At 38.1% G+C, this 23,620-nt stretch overlaps 1 protein-coding gene across 5 annotated transcripts in view; it reads right to left on the reverse strand.

The window, feature by feature from the left end:
• Positions 1-21,717, reverse strand: part of LOC126354898 (cyclic AMP-responsive element-binding protein 1) — a 72,244-nt gene extending 50,527 nt beyond the window's left edge. The window contains exons 1-6 of one of the 5 annotated variants that reach the window (XM_050004959.1): positions 21,517-21,696; positions 21,071-21,364; positions 20,458-20,569; positions 15,535-15,684; positions 4,168-4,297; positions 3,659-3,751 (exon numbers count right to left, since the gene is read on the reverse strand). In XM_050004959.1, coding sequence (XP_049860916.1) covers positions 3,659-3,751; positions 4,168-4,297; positions 15,535-15,684; positions 20,458-20,550 — 466 coding nt within the window. In that variant the 5' untranslated portion in view covers positions 20,551-20,569; positions 21,071-21,364; positions 21,517-21,696. Of the gene's footprint in view, positions 1-3,658; positions 3,752-4,167; positions 4,298-15,534; positions 15,685-20,457; positions 20,570-20,930 lie in introns of all 5 variants that reach the window. The other 4 variants (XM_050004958.1, XM_050004960.1, XM_050004962.1 and 1 more) reach the window with 4 other exon arrangements.
• Positions 21,718-23,620: the final 1,903 nt, after the last annotated feature.

The following is a 23,620-nucleotide window of genomic DNA, read 5'->3' on the forward strand; positions in this document are numbered from 1 at the left end:
GTATGGAGTAGGGCTGGGAAGGGAGAGGGAGTGTAGATGGGGGTGGGGGCAGGGACTTAAGCAATTGAAACCAATAAGGCCATAAGGCCACCTGGACCACGAAAGTAGAGGACTGCATGTGCACAGCACCACCAGAAATGACACAAATGCACTATATGCAGCTGTGGCCCGTGTTGTGGAAGATGTTCAATACTATTTCACCTACAGCTCAAATAAAATAATACTGTGATTGACAAATTGCAGTGGCACAGGCCAGTGTTGCTGGTAGCAACATACTTTTAGTACTCACAAAGCAGACTACACAGCTAATATGTGGCCCTCGAGAAAGAAACACAGCTGCCAGCCGACCTCTACCTTTCAACTTATTTAAATGTTAACTGCAAAATTATTTTAATCTCAGTATAATGAAAGCCATACGGCTTGGCACATTTGGCCATACAGCATTCACTTGCTCCATTATTCCAGTCATTGCAATGAAGATTTGCCATCTGTAACAGCTATAATAAGTCATTATCTTCATAGGCTTTTGTGGCTAGAGTCAGCTCTCACAAAATTCTTCAGGGTTGTAGACCACATCATATTATAAAATGGAGAACTAACTGCAAGTGTCCATCAAGTTATAAATGGCCACTTGTTTGAATGGTTGTACAGTTGGTTCAACATTCTATAAAATGATGCTAGCTAAAACCCAGAAGAACTGTATGGACACTATTACTAGGTTATTTCCCTGATTAAGTTGTGCCATTCTGAAGAGAGAATGAAACAACAGCAAAATTTATTATATCTTTAAATGCATGGCACACAGTTGCATAATTGTCTTTGTGACATAACTACTGGCTTTGGTTCACATCATCACAGTATAAAAGACATTGTTATTCACATGTAGCACATGCCTATATCACAAACCATGAATTTCTGTCCTATCAGAACTGCTAATGTATACAGAACTCAACTGGTATCTTCATACAAAATGTGGTGTGTCCCAAGTTATTTTTATTTAATTTTGATAGCAATTTGATATTACAGGAAAATCAGTATTATAAGTTTGTGAATGTGGCTAAAATATATAAGGAGTATAGTTATTAGCACTTCACCTGATTATGTGTTTAGTTCAAGTTGACATTTAATTTCAGGAAGAACGCTAGCGATACACCAACCAAATGTCAACACTACCCTGTTCCTCAACAGTTACTTCTAGAATTTCATGAGAACAGGATTCACACATGAAGTAATGTTAAGTTATTTAGACTACAGTAAAATCGAAAGAATTTTTAATATTATAAACCCAATTAGTTACAGTTGATAATTTCAATCAACTGACTCATTTTAAACATTAATTTAATCCTAACTTGAAATGCATTCCAACACATGTCAGACCTATCAGTGTCACTCCACTGTGACAAAGCAGGCTGCCATGTTACTTAGATGTGAGGAAGGGCCACGCATCCTTGCCTCGCAATTTGTGATTGCACATCTGTGTGAGGGTGAGTGGCCACGCAAACCAAACTGCAAGTATGCGGAAATAAACTTGGGATACAGAAGGTTGGATGTGTTCCTAATGAAAATGCCAATGATAAATCATATTCTTAATTCTGCATAAAATGGCTATGTTATTGTTCTGAAAGATTAAAAAGGCATAAATCTGAAAAGTAGTAGACTATTAGTCTCCATCTGAAATCAAACCAGCTGATTTTTATTCTTTGTTATCTTAACCCCCACACACACACGCGCACACACAGAGAGACAGAGAGAGAGAGAGAGAGAGAGAGAGAGAGAGAGAGAATAAAATATAAAAATATCAATACAGACAGCAAACCGCAGCCTTAAAAATGAAATAAGCTGTATCAACATACATAAAGTCATGCAGCTTATGATGAAGTACCATGGATTTCCATAGTAGAAAGGAATACAATTTAAAGTTAAGAGAAGACAATACCTACAGAACCAACTCAATCATATGTAGTGTTTTTTCTTCTTATTTAAAATAAAACTGTCCAAATTCAGTCTCCAGAGTGTTTTCATTTATTTCCATATGGCCAGTTTCAAGCCTGTCGCCCATCCTCTTTATCTATTACAGAAAAATAGAATTACAATGGGTTCAAATGATAAATGGTTTAAGGCTTATGTTTAGAAAGGCTCAAAATTTCTCAAGAAATTAGTTGCAGTTACAGAATACCAAGTCGAATACATGGAACTGAAAGTTCTCTGTCATAACTAACCGTATATCGGGCAACTGCAGATTTATAATTTTTTTTTTTTTTCCTACAAAATCTTACTGGCGCAACACCTACAGTGCTGAATAACAACTCTTCCCTCCCCCCTCTCTCGTGGACTAACATAATTCATATTATACTACAAAACAGTCAGGCATCAGCAGCCAGACACACTGGTAGCGTGCACTGTGTGTGTGTGTGTGTGTGTGTGTGTGTGTGTGTGTGAGAGAGAGAGAGAGAGAGAGAGAGGTGTGTGTGTTTTGTCTATTTCTGACGAAGGCCTTGTTAGCCGAAAGCTTTTTTTACAACAGTCTTTTGTTGTGCCCATCTGCAACTCAGCATCCCCACTATATGATGAGTAGCAACTATTCTTTTCATAATAGTGTCACATTGTATCCTGGATTTTCCATTATTTGATTATGCTAAAAAACTTTTATGCAGCAGCAGTAGCCTGATGTACTGTTAGTTTATTACAGTGAACTTTCAGTTCTGTATTTGACACGTTGCTCTGTAACTGTAGCAAATATGTTGCACAACTGTACTATTACAACTACTTTCTAAAGAATGTTGAACCTTTCAAAACATAAATCTTAAACCACTTTTAGTTTGAACCAATTGTAATTTAATTTAATTTTACTGTAACAGATATGAATATAGGCATCTGCCCCCAAAGAAGTCCTATGGAAATACAGGAAAGCAATCTGGAGGCTGAGTTTGGACAGTTTTATATATGCAATAACCATGGACAATCCCTGAAGGCGAATATGTCTAGTTTTGATATTTTCTTAAATTTGTTTGTTTATATATGATGAATCAATTATAATCAATCAATATACAGAAAGGATTGACATGCAACAGGAACAATGATTACCTCTAGTATGGCCAACATGTAATGTACAATGACTGATACAAATGTACAGTAGAATATTCATAATGAGCAACATGTGGAGAATGGGAAGGAGTTTTATGCCACACAACTTTAGAGGCTGATCAACATACCCAGATAAAACAGAATCAGGAGTAAGAACTTATTTTTAAGTAAGATGTCCAGTTTCACTGAAAACACAAATACTAAATAAAGACCTACACCTCATTTGCATGACAAGTCAAACTTGTAACAGAGCCAGTAAACTGAGTCTGAAGAGAGCTACCCATTATGAAGACCTTTCAGGATTGGGGTAATCTGCACTTAGGAAAGGGATAACATTTCCTGCTAAGTGGAGATACAGGATGGTGGTGGTGGTGGTGATTAAGCTCAGTCACAAATTTGTTTGTCAGATGCAGAGGCAAACTTACCTTTCCTAAACATTTAACTTCTAGTAACTTATGTTCCTATATTCTGTTACTTCTCAATGATGTAAATGCACAAGCTGACAGAATTTTGAAGGAGTACAGGGAGTAGGAACCAAGGGAAAGCGAACCAGACAAGCAATGTTTAAACCAACCTGCATGAGTCTGGTAGTGAGAAGGAATTGAGTGGGACGACACCTCGCTGTCCTCATTTGTGTCACACTCTGACGAGGATTCGACTCTACCCACTGCGAAAAAGATAACATCACACGCACCATTAACCCCAATCTCTGGTCCTTCAGTAGTGTGGTCCATTCTTGTTATGTGCATTACAAGCTTTTCATATATCTGCTGCTATTTCCATACCCAATAATTTTAGAAGCCTCTCATTAAACAATCTGAAAAAATCTGTGTTACACAAATTAAGGAAAGCCTCAACTTTAATTTTGCTAAAACATCATTCGCAGCCAGAAAATCTTACTATTGTGCAGATTTGAACTAAACATTCTGAACATACTCAAGGTGTTACCAATTCTAAAATAACATGCAAGGTATAAAATAGTAATTCAGCTCAAAGTTTAAAGTAATGGAACATTCTAAATGTAAAACTGACATCGTGCAAGCTCCAAGTATCAGCACATAATTACAAATTTCAGTTTGTTACCTGCAATTTCACCACCACCAAGATCATTCAGTATTTTCCTGTAGGAAGGTCTCCTGGTCAATATATCTCTCCTTTTTTTGCTGGCTTCATCATCATTTGATAAACTGTCATCACTGGCTGTTTCCACAACCTATAGATAAAATAACTTGCACTTAAATAACAAGAAAATGTTAAGGGACCTATAGACTAGAAGTTTGTCTCATAACATAAATTTCCAGTCATTGCCTAACATACAGTAGACTCAAAAAAACAAAATTTGGTTTTCAGTTTCCTGTAAAGTAGCACTAATACATTGTATTGGAAATGTAACTGACACACAGCGATTGTTCAAAACAAACTTTAATCCTAAGTAATGTGTTCTCTCCCACTCAAATGTTCAGATCATCCTTCATGAACTTTCATATTAAATAATATTTGTCATAAGTTCTTTTTTTAAAGTGATTCTAAAGTAATACTAAGCACTTCTTTGTTAAACGTTTTCAAATCTATATACTGCAGAGTTTGAACATAAAGTTTTAAATGATGAGCATGCAGCATAAAATTATTTTGCTTTCTGGTGTGGTAATCATAATGAAATTGTTTCATTCCACATAAGTCAGGTGTACTATACACGAAGATAAGCAGTTCATATATGCACAGGGAGGGAATGATTAATATACTCAATTTTTTGGAAGTGGGCGACTATTTTCTTCACATTACATTTGCATTTTTCCAAAGATGGTTTTCCAAAGTTTTAATATACAAGGCGTATATTTCGAGCTAACCCAAAACAGAATTTTGTACTTTATTACTGGTTTGAAGTAGCTTTCCTTATGTTAATACTGGTAGCATTAAACAATATCATTGTAAACGTCATGATATTTCATTTTCTAGTGAGGGACTATATATTGTGAGCACCGATGATAAATTTTTATCCAATGGCTTTCCTAGGAATTTCAGACAAATTCCAATTTTTGTGATATATCTGAAAATCATTAGCTTTGCTTATTGTGATTTGAACTGCATTAATTGAGTTTTTTCCATGTTTAATTTTAATTCATTTAGTTTAAACCAGTTGTCTAATTGTTATAAGGTATTTATGACAGTTTGAGGAATTTGTTCAGCAGTGCTGGTTTCAATTATTACAGGTATAGCATCTGCAAATAAAACTCAGTAATAAGCAGTAGATTTTGTATGTAAAATAAATGGAATGGGACCTATGACTGAATCTTGATGCTACTCTTTGTGAAATGTTTTTCCATTCTGAAACTAATTTTCTCCCTGATGTTATAATCAGTGTTTGTGGTTGGTTAGGTACGACCTAAACCATTCTAACACACTGCTCCCAATTCAATTTTTTCCAGTTTAGAAAATAACAAGCAGTGGCTCAAATTATCAAAGGTCTTTGATAGGCCACAAAAAACATCTGTGACAAGCAGGGAGTTGTCTGCAGAAGTGCTAATTTTGCCAACAAAATTAAATTAAATGATCGTATGGCATAGTTGGTCGGGAGGCCCCATTCAGGGAAGTTCGATCGCCGTATTGCAAGTTCTTTTAGTTGATGCCACATCGGCGACTTGCCAGTCAATGGTGATGAAGGACACACAACACCCAGTCTCCTGCCGGGAATTTAACCCGGGCCCCCTGCATGGTAGGCGATAACGCTACCACTACACTACATCTACAAATCTGTCGAAAACGTAACACGCTTTTGTCTGTCTTAAAAATCTTCTATCTCCCCCCCCCCCCCCCCCCCCCCCACAGATTAAGCCAGGACTTGTGTTTTAGTTCCATGTGTAATACTCTTTTTCTAGCACTAGATGTTTTTACTGCTTCAGTACCCCACTGTACTGTACTTGTTATTGTTTTATGGTATACATTAAAAGGTGGAGTTTAATTAAAAATGTGGAAGAGTTTCCCAAGAACTTTAAAAAAATTTCAGAACCTGAAATACAATATCAGGGTGGCCACAAGTATCCCCACGTGAAATTCCCTGGCATTTTCCTGATTTCCAGACACGTTTCAGCATTTCTCCCTGACAAATTTTGAGACACAAGTTGACAAAAAAACTAAAGGACTTCCATAAAATACACAAAAGGGAAATGGAGGTCCGGAACGACAAATTAAATGGCCTTCACCATATTGCTACAACGGATAAAATGTAAAACGTGGTCGACAACCCACCCGTTGTTCGCTAAAACGGCCAATAACTCAAGACAGCAAACTCAAACAGGAACATAACCATTCAAAAAAAGGGCATTCCATCAGGAAATAGCAGACAGTTAAAAGTTGGGCACAATGTGCAAAAAGTGGTGGGTGCGCCACTTCAATGGCAATGGCTAAAAAGGTAGTGCCCAATAAACAGTCTACTTAAAATGACCTCATGTCAGGAGGGGCGAGAGGTGGTCATCCAAGCCACTGGGAGAGGCTTAACAAGCCAGTGCTCATTTCCATGAAGGGAGGACCAGTGGTAATGCCAAAGTCACACCTCCTCTTGACAGATGGCAACACAGAGATGATTAGAGGGAATGTAAGAACTAGTGGGCTAAGGTACGAGGACTACACCCTTAGCAGCATCGTCAGCAGCCTCCTTTCCCGTCAGACTGACATGACCAGGAACCCACACAAACATTACAGTGGCTCCATCAGAGTGAGCACTTGCAAGGTTTCCCGAAACCATTGCACTGAGAGATGGACAATGTACAGTGCAAAATTGCGATTTTGGTGTGCATGAAGGTGGGGTAGGAGTCAGCAAATTGACAACACACGGGAAATGGTCACTCAAGTAGGTGACAGAAAGAACAGACCACTCAGACAACAAAAAAGATTTGTAGTGCAGACTGATAGGTCCAAATGGTAATAGGTGTGTGTGGAGTCTGAAAGGAATGTAGGTGTTCCTGTGTTAAGGCATAAAAGGTTAAGTCAATTAAGAATGTTAGCCAAGAGGGCACCTCTGACAGGTTCTGGGAGAACGCCAAATGGGATGGTGGGCAGCAGAAATGGGTGACGTAGCTGCCCAATAACCTGGAGGAAGTCGGCCCTGGTGAAATCAAATGATGGAGGGATGTAAATGGTACAAAGGGAAGAGGTCAAGTGAGGAAGGAAAAGGCGAACTGCAACAGCTTGAAGACTGGTAGTCAGGGAGATTGGTTGACTATGAACGTCATCCCGTATGAGCAGCTTGACTCCCCTATGAGATGGAATACCCACCTCGGCCAGAAGGTTAAAATGGACCATGAAGAAATGAGAAAACTCAAAGCGGTCATGATGGTGCAATTTTGTTTCCTGAAGGCAGAGTACAAGTGGATGCTGCAATTCCTAAAACAGACATAAATCCTGTTTGTTGGATTGAAGGCCATGAACGTACCATTGGAAGAGTGTCGTGATGAGGAAAAAATGAATTGGTGCCACCTCTTCAGCTGGCAAGTGCCAGCCTGTGAAGACTCACTGCTACAGGACATCGAGACAGGAGGTCCTGCTCCATGAGGTCAACAGAAGCGTCTGCTTTTTTTCTGCCGTCAGCCTGTGTGGTCCAATGCAGAAAAACAGATGGTGATATGCACCGGCTACTCCGAGGCAGGCTGGGCAAAAGTATCACATGGCAACACTGTCGAAAAGGATCGGGTCGGCAAAGGAGAAAACCGTTTGCCTTAGTTGGACTTCGTCAGTCTTTCTGGTGACTTCGCCCTAAGAGGTTAGGATTTGATAGCTTGTTGCACAGCTGGACGAGGGGACTGCGATGCTACCATGACACTGGGCGATTACACAACCTCAGAGATTAACTTGAGGTCGTATGTCTGTGCAGCTATGTCTTTCATGGATTGAGATGTAGCAAGAACACTACCTAGCAAGAACACTACCATAAGTGCCGGATTGTTGAATGCAAGGTTTGCAACTAGCCAATAACTTGCGAGCAAATGGGTAAGGAACATTTTCCTTTACCCAGATCTTCTGAACAGCCCACTCATCGAGACACATGGGACAATCTTGCCAGGAAGTGGATTGGTCGTCATTGCAGTTGATATAGAAGGGGGGAGGAGGAGGTGGAAAATCACCCTCGTGTGCATCCCTACCACAGGTAACACATTTGGTCGGGTGTCGACAAGACAGCCCTGTACCAGGAGGGACATGCAAAACCTACCTGTCGACCCAGGGCTGGGAAATACATTTTAATCAGTCACCATTTATCAGACGCATGAGGCTGCCTTGAGGAGCGCACAAAGAGGAAGAAGAAAAAAGAGGAGCCCCAAATGCTGAAGAGAATGAAGGGTAGGAGAAGGTGATCAAGAAAAGGAAAAGGAACAAAAACAATGATAAGACTGTTCTCATGTCAGCAACGGACAGCACAGAACATTCCCAAAAACACCCCAGACATGTTCCCCACGGGAGCGGAAAATGAACAGCAAGAGGATAGACATGCAGCTTGGAAGGGAAAAGATGCTGCCAAAGCTGAGGGCCAGAGGTAGATATCTCCCCCCGCGTCAGCAAAAATCTTAAGCACTAACATCAACATCTTTTGTAATGAACTGTTTTTAGATGAAGAAAGCAAGGCAAATGGTATGTGTGCTCCATTAAGAGCACTGTTGTTATTTTACTTCAATAAAACAAACATTTGTCACAAAAATGTGCATTTCCTTGAAGTCGCAAGACAGATTTAAAAAATACCTTCACTGATTTCAAGAATAGGTCTCTTGAAAGAAGTGTATAAGGCAGGGAAGAGTTGTGTAAAACAACACTATAGGTGACCACCAATAAAATGTTGGTTCTGCTGTGTTCATTATTGTCGGTTATTAGTCACTGTGTTATATCTATTATTTAACAGGTATTATATATTTCTAGAAAGAAAAATCGTACGAGTACGTAGCATACAAACTGCCAGCAACTGCCGGTTTTCTTCTTCTTATCGGCCATACTTTCTAATAGATAAATAATTTTCAAAGTGCCAAAATAAACTGGATTAAATAAAGTGTACTGAAGTAAAGTGTACTGAAATAATTAACGTGTACTGAAATAATTAAACAAAGTGTACTAGAATAATTAAACAAAATGTACTAGAATAATTAAACAAAATGTCTATAAAACACTACACTATACAATGTCGTTGCGGTGAGACAGTCGCAATTCCTGAAATCCATCACCTACGCCCTCTGGGCTGCTGAGGAGCACCGCAGTCCTGTTCCTTGGATAAACACATAAATCTGCCTCATTATGCCCCACACACACAGACCGCAGGCAGATCGGTGAGACTAGATCTGATGGGCCGGGCTTATACATTAGTGGGAAATGATAGGCTTCAGATCAGCAGGCCTGATCCGTTAAAGACACCCAGACAAATGGCCTGCGGTTTTGACCCGTCTTGGAAGTCCACTTATGTTACCAGCTATATGTGTCACAGACACCATGTTGATGAGAGTTTTCCAAATTTCCCTGGTATTTCCCAGACATTTTAAATTCCCTGATTTCCAGAATTTGTGGCAACCTTTGATATTCTGTAGTCCCCTCCACCTTATTTAACCTATGATGGAATTACTTTATATTTCCTGAACTGTTGTTCTGTGTAGGTTCATAAGTATAATTGGTTGAAATATTGTCTATACATATTGTTGTGTCACCGCCAGACACCACACTTGCTAGGTGGTAGCCTTTAAATCGGCTGCAGTCTGGTAGTATACGTCGGACCCGCGTGTCGCCACTATCAGTGATTGCAGACCGAGCGCCGCCACACGGCAGGTTTAGAGAGACTTCCTAGCACTCGCCCCAGTTGTACACCCGACTTTGCTAGCGATGGTTCACTAACTTCTACGCTCTTATTTGCCGAGCCGATAGTTAGCATAGCCCTCAGATACGTTATTTGCTACAACCTAGCAAGGCGCCAGTTATCCGTACTATTGATATTGTGAATCATGTACCATAAAGAGCGATGTTCTTCATTAATGGATTAAAGTTAAGTATTCCACCAGCTACATCCATTTTTCTTAATTCTAATTCCCTTGTCATGTTCCAGACCTCACGCCAGACTGCGTGTGATAAAACGCGTGCATTTCGGCCTCCTTTAGTTATACGGGTTGGCTCTCCTGCCAACCACAACACATATTGCTGACCATTCGTTCACTCATGTAAAATTAGCATTGAAACCTGATTTTTGAATCAATACAACGAATTTTATCAAGCTGTTGGTTTCACCAGCAATGTATGTTGAAATCAGTAGGTATTTTGACTATTTTTTGTTTCTTTCTTTAGTCTCTGCAATAGCCACTGGAATTTTGACAAAAATAGTTTTGTTATTTCCACACCTGGAATTCTATACACAAAATATGTTGCTCTTTCTGACAGAATAATTTGCAGTTCAAGAGCATTATGAACAAATTTTTACTTTTAGAATATTCTTAAGGGCATCTATTTTGAAAGTTTTTTTTCCAACTTCGTTATTAATTTTTACATCCACATCTCTTTAGGCTTGTTTCACTTAGTCAGTATGATCTTAAAAATGAGGAGCATTGTTTCAAAATGTATTAAATGCAGCAGAGGTCAAAACACAGTTTGATCGGTTTCCATCTCAGCTGTGGCATATTCTTCAATGATGTTAAGTCAGACTGGGTCATTTTCTGTTCTTTCTCAAGGTAATTTATTACTGGAAAATATGAACCTGATCAAATTGTATTATGTACAATGCCGGTTAAACATATCTTCAGCACTTTTCCCAGCCAACTCTCTTTTTGGCAGATTTGCTTTCTCATTTTGCAGCTCATCGTGTGGTGTTAATCACCATGGGAGGCTGTTTACCTGTGGCAGAGCAATGGAAAGGAAATAGAATGACGGCGATGGCAGCACAGGAGACGGGGGACGGCAGGGGGCAGCACAGGAGAGAATGTAATCAAAATCACAATGTATGTTTAATAACAGGTGAACATAACAGGCAAGACATTCAGGGGTAGCATTTATTCACTTATTTACATTTCATGGTCTTCGGCAAATCAATTTAGTCAATTTCTTTTGAAAGGATTTTCAGTATCTTTTTGGTCAAGGTGTCTTAGAATGCTTGTACAAATCTCTGTTAGTTGTTACGCTGTATGCCATCTTACTTCTTGAATCAAAAGATCTTAAGAAACAAGCAAACCCGTCTACAAACTGAGATCAATAAACAATGACAAGCTAAGAAAGACAGTTAAAAATCAGTCAATGGGGATAAAACTTCAACAATGATTGAAGGTCCCAGCAAGTTTGAAATTAGGCCTGAAAATCAATTATCATAAATCAAAAATAGTGTATAACCAGCATATTTGAAAGAAAATAATACAAATTAACAACAAAGTCAGAAAATCAATAAAACTGTTTAGAAAATACAGACAGCTGAGGATTACTAGATGGCATGCATAAAAGAAATAACTAGAATAGTAAAAGTAGTCTGAGTGACTGATAAGCTATGTAGAGTTTACAACACTATACTTCTGATGTTCCTGAAAAGAAAGTTTACAACCATGCAGTTATTACCAGTTTTAGATTACGACAGAGAGACCAGATCTTTGAATGTGAAAGCCATTCAAAATCTGAGGGTTGCTCAGGGAGCAATAAATGAATATGATGATGGATTTAGAGGGATTCAATATTCTGCTTATCAAACTCATTACTGAATATCAACATACATATTTCATGATTTAAAGAACATCTGTTTCTACAAGCAAAACCGCTATGCAGATTTGCCAGGAACATACATTTCTTTAGAATGTCTGGCTATGTTGACACAAACATGTGGTTTGTCATTGATAAAAATCAATCACATTATTTTGCTTAAGGGTATATGGAATGAGTTTTTCGTTGAAAAAAATCGATTTTTGGGTAAATGCATTTTAGAAAAATTTAGACCCTCCTGTTTAATACCATGTATAAAATATTTGTATGATGTGAGTAGAACTATTTTAAATAATTTTGACACACAATGTTCCACACCTTGTGTATGAGACGTGAAATATACCTGATATAGACAGCCTAGCCAGAGATATAACTGAGCACAAGAGTTGACTTTTCTGTTGGCTACAATGCTAGACAGTTGATAATAGATACTGCACCATTTGTGTTGTGTCCTTTGTGAGTACATCCATGTTACTGCAGGTACAGGTAAACTATAGGAAAGAGGTGCCATGTTGTGTGGTGTGATGAACCTCCCTCCTCCACCTTCAAAATTTAACAACACATAATTGCAATAGGCTCTGCTGTAGAAGCTGTGGCACAGGAAAACATGAAAGATGCTGTTGAGGAAGCAGTTGTTGAAAATAATAATAGCAGAGACTTGTCCATAGCTTTTGATGGAAGCAGGCAGAAGAGAGGCCACACATCTCTGAATGGTGTAGTAACAGCTACAAGTGTGGACACTGGTAAGGTAGTTGATTTGGCAATACTTTCCAAGCAGTGCAGATGCAAGGAGGAATTGAAAAATAAACATGAAGAGGAGTGCATGGCAAATTACTATGGGTCAAGTGATGGTATGGAAGTCGCTGGTGTAAGAAGTATTTATCAACGTTCAGTAAAGTGGTACAATGTTAGATACATAAATATCTTGGAGATGATGACTCAAAGGCTTTCAAAGAAATTGAGGAACTGAGACCCTATGGTAATGATGTGAAAATTTCCAAACTGGAGCATGTTGGCCATGTTCAGAAACGGATGGGATCAAGACTTCAACAGCTCAGGGCTAGCATGAAAGGCAAGAAATTGAGCGATGGAAAAACTTTAGATGGGAAAAATATACTGACAGATGCTACAATAGATCATATTCAGAAGTGCTATGGTCTAGCAATAAGACTGGGCTCCATTTTTTCATACAGCTTCAAACAATGCGAATCCCCAACATGGGCTATGTCCAAAAGGAGACGATAGTTGGTGCAAGTACAACACAGGGTAAGGTAACTAAGAAACAATACAATCACCCTCATCACCTGCCACCTGCCATAATGGATGAAATAAAACCAATATTCCGAGACCTCACAGATACTAGTCTACTAAAGAAATGTCTTCATGGCCAGACTCAAAATCCAAATGAGTGTGAACCATGTGATATGGAATAGACTACCTAAAACTGTGTTTGTGGGTATAAACACACTTCACTTTGGTGTTTATGATGCTGTTTCATCATTCAATCAGGGCAATATAACAAAGTGCAAAGTTCTGCAGAAGTTGGGGCTCTGTGTAGGACTACGAACTGCCGCAGCTATGCTTTGTTTGGACAAGGAACGGCTCAGGTCTTCAGATAATGCCATAAAAGTATATTCAAAGATGGTTAGACAGCATAGCAGAGCCATCAAGAGGAAGCTGTTTGACGATTCTGATGATACAAGCTATGGAGCAGGCTTGTACTGAAGTAAAAACTTTGAAGCTAATTTCCCATAACTTTAGTTTTTTGTGTATAAGGTACATTTTCTCAGGGCCTATTTATCGTAGAAAGATGAAATTTTCTGTAGTTGTTCCTTAAGACCTAATACATCTGAATTAAAAGATATGTGGAATTATTTTGTATTAATGGATGTAAATTATAAAATACTTGTGAAAATGTATAACTTTTTTTTAGCATTTACAAAAAATTAAATATCTGAAAAACTATACATTATTTTTTTCAAAATTAATAATTCATCATAAAAGCAGAACATCTCTGCATTCTGTGAAAAGATCAAGAGTATCGTGCAAATAACAAATGAGAAAATGTTTGTAACTTTTAGCTCATTTTAACATTGTAAGCACAGGACATTCCGTATACCCTTAAAATGCACAAACTGTTTGGAAAAATGTCCTTGTAACCCATCTAAAAAAAAACAGGCTCAGCCTATCTACTCAGATCTAACACTTCACAAACTTTTACAATGCATGTTATACTGATGCTGTTGTTGGCTAGGATAGTGGACAGATTTCCAGCCAAGCTGAATCATGCCCTTTTGTCAGTATTAAAAAATTTTGTGATTAAAATGTGCTGTACTGAATGTGATATTCCACAAGCTAATCCCACTGGAAAAGGACCAACCCCACTCTTAAGCTGGTGGCAATCACTGCCAACAGTGTGGCCGGCACAAGGTTCACCACACTTGGTTTGTCGATTTCATTGACTGCAGTATGTTGTTTGCCACCTCCACGCACTCCCCTTCTGGTTACAAATGATCCTTCTGTCTGTCAGACGATAGTTTACAGGGTGATAAGACATCCAATCACAACACCACCTCTACATGTTTCTTGGCTGATTTGTCAGTTCCATCATTTCCCAAATCCCAAGTTGTCCTAATGCTCAGCAGAAATCTACCACTTTGTCTTGGGTTTGGATATGCTGTGTAAGGCATCCTAGGTGGTTTGAGTCTTGCGTTTTTTCACTGGATACACTTGTTGTACAGATTACAGGGCACACAAAAGTAAGATCAGATGAGCAACTATTCGTTGTGATGGCTTCGCACATGCTCCAGAGCGTTCAGGACACTGTATATCCTGTCATTGCAATTTGTTAGTTGTTCTGGAAGGGAACATCGAAGGAAGCAAATGTCAAGAATTACTAGAAGACACAGACAAACAAAGAAATGGTCAAAGAAACAAACAAATGGATAAGGGACATAATGGAAGGGATACTTCTGTGCTGGAAATAAAAGAGGAGGGTGGGACACAGTCAAGTCATTGGTTAGGCAACAGAGCAAGACAGTTCTCTGCTGTATCCCAAAAGATGAGAAGACAAATGTAATATCCTAATAAAAGGTTGGTGGACAACATTATAAAATGTACAGGTAAACTGCACATGCATATAGGATAAAACCATAATGAGTGAAAAATATTTTTATTCAGCCTGAGTATGAAATAGCTGCATAAGGTGGTGGTAGCAACAAGTTTTGTGGGGACTACATTTAAAACAGAAAAATATCCCAAACTATGACGGAATTAACAGAATTTCCCAAGTGGTCATACATCACAGCCACAGTTAGAGTTCCAAAATTCATTTGGTCTATAATGCCATAGAATGCTGTTGTCTCCAAGACTCAAATGTGTCTGCAATGATTCACGTTTCTAACTTCTTGCCTACCAGGTGCTCCTGAATGAACCAACCAAATCCTATGTGCCATGCAAGAATGGCCATTAATGTTTGAGTATTATCTGAAATCGTTCCAGAATATCTGTGTGCATTATATCATGCCACTATGTAAAACCATGTTGTTGAAAGTGATTTGTACTTCCTGTACAGTTTATTAAGTCTCAGACTTTGTAACATATCCATGTGTTACTCATGTGAAATGCTTACAGCAAAACATAACTTTCAGTCCAAAATCAATGTGTATGGTGGTCACAAATTCTCTATCCATTTCTGTATCAACTACACGACAAATAAATGAAAGAGTGTACTCAATATTACATAATAATAATAATTACCTGCAATGTCTGAAGACTTCCTTGGGTTGTCTGTATCACAGAATTTGGCTTGCTTACAAGAATGACATTGCCCTTCTGAAGCTGGACTGGGTGTATACTTGATGGTGTCTGTATGACAGATTGCTGATTAGGCTGAATAACGGACTGAACCTAAAAAAAAAGAAAGGAAGTTTTTACATTTTATATAGTTGGTGTCTACACTTTCACGTTCATCTGTTACATCAAATAACATCTATCTCAAACAATTAGTATCATGGGCAGAGAGAGGGGGGAGGGGAAGGGAGAGGGGGGAGAGGGAGAGAATTTACTTAGTGTCTTTATTTATTATTAACAGCACCAAAATCTTTTCATAAAAACTGAATCTCCAAATAGATTGTTAACATTGCCATTACTTATTAAACCACTACTGGTCCACACAACAGGCAATTTAATAACCAAAATATATAAGAAGATCCCTACAAAACGAGAAATTTCTTTGTTTTAGTGATGTCCACCCCAAATCCTGTATCATGTACACGCGTCACACACACACACTCCCCTAATTCTTGATAATACAAAATTTGCTGTCTATGAAATTCCCCTATATACTTCATTACAAGTACTCTGGTAAGGATCCCACTGCAAAAGCAGACAGACAAGCATAGTGTAGGAAGTCTCTTCAGTAGATCTGTTGCATGTTTTAAGTATTCTGCCAATAAAATGCTGTCTTTGTTCACCTTCCCCACAACGTTTTGTGTGTGTTCTTTCTAATTTAAGTTATTCGTAATTGTAATTTCTAGATATTTAGCTAAATTTACAGCCATTAGATTCAATTTAGTGTACAACCAAAGTTTAACAGATTCCTTTTAACACTTATGGATGACTCCTCACTTTTGATTATTTAGGGTCAATTGTCAATTTTAACACCATACAGATATCTGCTCTAAATCATTTTTAAATTTGTTTTGTTCTTCTGAAGACTACTAGGCAATAAATGACAGAGGTGTGATGTCAAAAGCATTCTCAAAATCTATAAATATGGAAACAATTTGAAAACTTTATCAATAGCACTCACTCAACACATCGTGCGAGGAAAGAGCTAGTCATGTTTCACAAAAACGATGTTTTCTAAATCTATTTTGGCTGTGTGTAGACACACCATTCTCTTTTTCGGATGAAAGTGCACTTACATTGTCTGCAGTGTTTCCACTACCTGTAACTCTTCCCGTGCTGAAGGACGGGAAGTTAACATAACACAGCATCACATTATTGTTGGCAATTTACTTTACTCCATAATGAAGCTGGATGGTATTTTGTTTCACTCCCAGCATTTTAAACTGTGCTATTAGGCCCCACACAAACAATCTTGAAATATTTGAGGGGGAGGGCAGGGGGGGGGGGGGGGGGGGGTTAGGAGCAGCTTACATTGAGTGTTTCTCCTTTGCTACCTGCTAACATATATTACCACCTGACTATGACCAATAACAAATTACCTAATGCAACATGCAGTGGATCAACCTTGGTCATCTTAAGTGCACTTGGGGCTGCATAACTGTAGCCCCCATTAAGATTGGCTAGTTAGTTCACTCAGTATGCACTAGCATTCTGCGGGGGCACCTTCATATTTAACTCTTTAACAACATATTTATGCGCGCCACCAGTCTTAGACATGTTCAGAGTACCAGGTATAAGAACTGGTGGCATGTGTAAACAGGTTCAGAGCACACAGGGACAGGTACAAAGGCGTACACACTTAACACGTCCAGAGCAGTTAAAGGGTTAAGATAACTATATATCACTGGTCTGGGTGGAAGAAACTTTCTGGCATTAACAAAGTAGTACTCACTTCCTACATATAAACCATATGAAGATCAAACCTTATCCTTACACTTTCTAAATGTACTGTAGCAAAAACTTCGTCAAAGGTACTATCAAATTCATTTTTGAGAGGATTTTCATCAAAACTAACATCTAATCTGTCAACACATTACATTAAAACTTGTTCCACAACATGAAACATTGTGTTCATGATGTATGGAACATCCCGGTTAACTTTTTATTAATCGTTTTTTTCTTTATTCTGTTACTAGTTCATATCTAAAAATTCATCACAAGATTCTTTCACAGTCTTTGAAGTTGCACCCTATTCAATTTATACAGTAATAACTTTGTTCTCTTACTGACTAAAAACAAGAGGGAACAATGTTTTGCTTTATGTTGATAATTTAATCATACAGCATCCAGCACCCAAGAGTATAGGTTTATTTTAGCTTCCTTGTCTCACTACAACATGGTAGCCATGGTCTGTCACCACCTATGAGCCTATTATATTGAATGAACATTGCATGTTTCCATCCCTCTTTCTTTATAACAACAATCACCACCCTTTAGTACAATATGGGCATTGACAGGCTGACAAACTGCTTCTGCTGTATTTAACTCATGCTTTCCTTATATTTTTCTGTCATAGTGCAAAACTCTCATGTCTCATAGCAAAAATTGATAAATTAGGTACCATATTAGCCATGAAAGTACATGTAATATGTAAAATCATGTATAACAAGTAATACTGATGCCTCTTTAATGAAAGGGGCATTGTTCAGGTATACCACTTATCCCCGCCCCCTCCCCAAAACACACACACACACACACACACACACACACACACACACACACACACACACACACACACACTTGCCAATATCCTACAGTATACACTCAGTTCCTTAAGAAATTCGCTAAGACAATTAGTAGTCAATTCAAATCCCAAAATCACAACACCTTGCAAGGCAATTTTTAATTGCAATCTTATGGCATAAGTGATAAGAATGTGCAGAAAACAATACACACACTTTATGTTACTTATGCTGACAAAGTGTGAAAAGTACCAAACATTTAATGATGCTTGCTTTCGAATTTGCAGAAGTTGGCAAGTTTTGAGCTACTGCTGTTAGATTTCTGGTGTTTTTCACCACTGAAAATGCTTATAATCACTACCGTCACCACACACTATTAATCATCTCCTTTTATCTAGGTGTGGTACAAGAGTCTCTTCCATCTGTGTCTCTCTGTACAAGAGTCTCTCTCCCCCTTGCCTTAGTGCAATTCCACTCCTTTCTCCCAGATCGTGATTGGCTTGACTGGTCCATTGTTTCCACCTGACCTCTAATGTCATCAAGCCAAAAGTTGTTTGAACATAATGCTTTACTAGACTAGACATGGTCCTATTGAAGTGACATGCTTCTTTCGATCTTATATGAGCCAATTTTGGCAAATGACGTAATCAAAAAGACAATTATTTGATAGACTACATAACCACTATAGTGACTGTCATACATCATCACTGACTAACTGTCAAGAATAAATGGCATTATTAATTGATATTCTAGTATTTCAACAATATCATATTAAAAGGCTGATCATGTTGGGGAAAATCATCATACTGATAACATAAGCTGTAAACGAGCAAAGCCTAATGAACAGTCACTTTAGAACCTAATCCAGAGCTCTGTTTACATTACTAGATACGTCTATCACAACAACTTTCTTTAAAAACAAAGTGGTAGTAAAGTTATCACTGGCCAAAACTAAATGTCAATATCAAAAGCTTCACTAAACACTGCAGACTATATTTGGATGCCACAAAAATTTTCGAGTTCATTGTGTTCATGACTTGGTGCTCTCTTAGTGTTGAGATCAGAGTGTAGATGATACAGTACTTCAGGATTGTAGGGATGGTTGATTCCAGACAATTCTTCTTACTGCATCCTTATGCGAGATGAGGCTGGCTTTCTACAACACTCCCACCACTTTTCCAAGCACTAGGGACAAGCTGCAATGCCACTAAAAACTCTGCGGATTCCTACTTTGTTCAACAACACTGCTGATTTAACCAGACAGTAAAATGTTCAGACAGGATACTGGCTAGGTCCACGACACCAATAATTCGGTTGGTTGATCCTACTAATAATTCGATGTCGCGCAATGGCTTGCTGCAAGCCTTGTAGCTGGATGTCACTTTGGAGACTCATCTCCTTAACCTACCCAATAACCCTCTTCGTAAAAGGAAACAACAGTTTAACACAAAATCTAAACCACATATTATTCTGATGATTTTGAGATTATTCAGTTGTGAAGGTTGGGTTAAAGACAGAGTGAAATTTTACGTGGTTAGACCAGGATTAGATTCAATTTCCGGGCATGAGTTTTATCAAGTCCCAACATTCTGCATACACCAGATGTAAACTTTTACATGTGACATCTCATGTGCATAAATGTAAGTATTATAGAATACTAACATTTTGTTTCTATGTTATCTCTTGGAATGGAGGTTGTCTAGACTGATCTGTAGTGTAGCTTGAGGGCTTCGTTAGATTTATGACAGTTTTGTTGTGAATTAGTAAACCCAATGAACGTAATTTGTGAACAAATGATGACATATGAAGAGTATAATACATTTAAATTTGATCCTTTTGCCATTACAAACTCCTCTGGTGTAACTAAATGTATTTCGTTAACAATTATCTACCAGCGAAATGACTTTATAAACACTGATATTTTATGTTCCAAATTCAATGGCGAACTTTCTCTCATTGCTACCATTAATGTACACTAACATAACACAGCGACATGTAATACTAGTATCTTAAATAGCAGCGTAAACGTAAGATTGCAAAATGAATTAACATAAAACTGAAGGAAAATGACTTTCACACAGAGTCAGAAGGCAAGATCATAAGCTTCAAATGACCCACTGTTAACTCCACTGTGAGAAGGGGAAAGAGAAACAATCCGAAGGAGGGGGAAGTTCGGAACACTGATTAACACTCACTGTTTCACTGGGGGCTACCTATTATGAAGACAACTGTAACAGAAATGATAGTTAATTAGGACAGTCTACTGAATTCCCGCGAGTCGCATTCTGTTAACTGTCTCAACCCATACCGATGTGACAACAACTTGTGACGACGTGTCCCCCGGCGAATGAGCCAAGGGATCAGTTGCACCGGTTCCGTTTTCGTCCACCATTCCATCCATAGCCTTGATGTATCGCCGCCTGCAACACACCAGACATTTCACACGTTACATAACCTTCACAACACTGACAAGTGATAAAATGGCTTCGATAAATGACATTCAAGCTACGCAAATGTTTATGGTAACACGAATGGCATACACATTAGGTCTAGCAATGACTTGGCATAAACACGAAGTTTTGATTACACAATAGCGCGAAACGAAAGTTTACATTTTTTTATAAACTAAATTATTTAGCACTGACATAGGTCTTCCTCTATTTACCGCGTCAAACGTTAAAACATTTATCACATTCGGTCATTTGCGTAAACCAGTGAAAACTTCAGGAACTTATTTTTAAATTTAAGCATACAACTACTCCAAGACGCCATATTATGTACCTTTCCCCATAAGCAGGTAAATCCGTCTCGATACATTTTACAATATGTATAACAACAAAATACTACTCAAAACCAAGTTCAAATCATCACTGAAGCATTGGCCACGCTCGCTTGTTATTATTCTTCAGCTGGGTACTTACCAGTTACGTATTCCTCGTCACAAACTTTGCTGCAATCGGAGTGGGCAAACGCAGAAGTACGTAGGAGCCACGTCAAAATTCCAAGGCCTTCGTCACAGGGGTAGTAGGGTGGGGGTAGCGTCACGAAACAATATGGCGCATGTATTATTGCGCGTAGTTTTCTGAGGAGGTTACAAAGGGTGTCTTTTTATCAGTAGAAGGTTTCCATTTCACATTTTCCAACCATAATTGTTATAATTGAGGATCACATTCATGGCGCTCTTAATTCAAAGTAGTCTACACGTTAACCTGAAACTTTAATTCCAGTTAAGCACGTAAATAAAACATATTTTACTTCATGATCTTATTTAAAAAATGAAGAGAGAAAGACAAATTTCAAAATACAGCGAAAACTTTTTCTAAAAGTCATATTTTTTATAGAGTACAGGTGTTAATTTTAAGAGTACCCGTGATACATCTGACACAAAGTAGCTACTTTTATTTCTCAAATTAGAGGCTAAATCATCATTTAGAATGAGATTCATCGTATCCAAATCATGATAAAAAAGGAGAAACAAGAATTAAAGTCCTATGGGTGCAAATACTCTCCGCCTGCCATTCGTTCACGACCCACCCAACCCAGCACCACCCAGACCGGGCCCAGCGATGTTTTGCTGGCTTACGTCATCCATTGACGTCACCCGTCTGCTGACGTGATGTACACAGATTGACAACAAAAAATTGCTCACTGGCAGATTGCTCCATACCGAAAGAACTGCCATGAGTTATAAAAATAGAGAAAATAAAAACAAAATTTCAGGGTACATTTCTTAATTACTCTGTTACGTTTCGCACGTGAATCTTCAAAATAATATTCCATTAGAGCCTGATGCATCGGTTTTGATCATAATCAACTTTAACTTATATATGAAATCTTTCGATCTATCTCCTCCAACTAAGAATATTAGGGAACCCATTATATCCAAAGGAAAGTTACATGTTTCCTAGATTGAAAAATTATAGGAATTTGATAGTAAATCTGCTCCGTTTATGAAATGTGCTTCATTACTATACTGCCTTCACAATTTATCTGCGAGCTACTACCTTTAGTTTTCATACAACACCTGTGGAGTTTCATGAATGTTTACCATGTGTGATACTTCCCATCACAGGATGACGTAACGCGAGAACAGTTCGATCTCATTCCATCTTGCATTACGTCATCAGAGCTTGCGTGACGTCATGATGAGTCATCATCGCTTGTGTTCCAGCAATAAGCTGGAGAGTCTGCTGAATAGCCTTTGTGTTTAACTTTTTAATATAATCGATACTTGCCAAAAGCGTCCGTCGGTGTTTCATTAGTGAACAAAAATTCATTTCATGTTAAATGATAGGTTTTAAAATAAGGGCAAAATTTTTGTGTAATTTGGACGTTGTAAGTGCGCTGGAGACCTACCATGCTGATTGTGTACAGTATTTGTAGAATATATTACAAGCTTCATTCGTGGCAATTTAATCTCTCAACAGCGTTTTCTGTATGGGATATGAAATTTTGTTATATCCCCACACCGGTAACAAAATAATTGAAACACCTCTAAGACGGCTTGAAATAGTAGGCACCGCTATAAATTTTATACTGTATTTGAGTATGTTCACATGTACATCAGAGCACTTCTCTTCCAGGTTTGATTTATTTACATAAAAAAAGCTATTCCGTAAGATTTAATGTCAACGCCGAAGATGCAAAAGAAGAAGAGTGCCCACACTGGACACAAACCTGCTGTTTTATCAGCAGAATGCAATTGAAGGGGACGGGATTAACTGGTGAATAGTTGTGCCTGCAGATCCAATTGATTGAACAAATGAAAACAATTTTGCAAATCTGTGTTCATTTGTTTCTCAACAAGTACTGTAATACTTTTGTCAGTATGATTCTAACTGCGTCATGGAATAGGCCTACTTACAAGGGAACCCCAATAGTTTTTCCCTGTTGACTTGCAATTTGACCATTACGCATTAATACTTAATGTTGACTTAAATCCCACAAAGCTTTGCCAGCTTTAACTGCCTCCCAGTAGGAACCAAAATAAAATGTGGTATAATAATAGGTTCCACAGTAGGTGTAGCAGATAGACAGACAGCTAACATTAAAAATACAAAGCTAAGATAAATTAATATTACAACAAAGTACAAAAATATCTAAGAGACTTTAGACATAAAACATAGCAATCAAACTACTAGACATTGCCAAGGGGATAGTGGAGTGTGCTTATAACTGGTTGATTAATTGATTTTTATTGTTGTAGAGACCTCAGAGATCATCTGAGGCATTACAAAAGTCAATATTACATAGTATAAAGGTTACACAAATAATTACAAAAACAAGAAAAATATTACACAAATAATTATGGTACCTTCACACAAAAACAAAACAGAGAAACTTCTGGTACAAATTGATATTGCATAGTAAATTTAGCCAATTTCAGACTTATATATAGAAGCATGTAAAAACTCATCACAAAGTGTAGTCATACCATATTCTTTGCCTCCCTTAAAAATTCATCAGTTTCA

The sequence above is a fragment of the Schistocerca gregaria genome, chromosome 3 (assembly GCF_023897955.1).
Source record: "Schistocerca gregaria isolate iqSchGreg1 chromosome 3, iqSchGreg1.2, whole genome shotgun sequence".
NCBI classification, from domain to species: domain Eukaryota; kingdom Metazoa; phylum Arthropoda; class Insecta; order Orthoptera; family Acrididae; genus Schistocerca; species Schistocerca gregaria.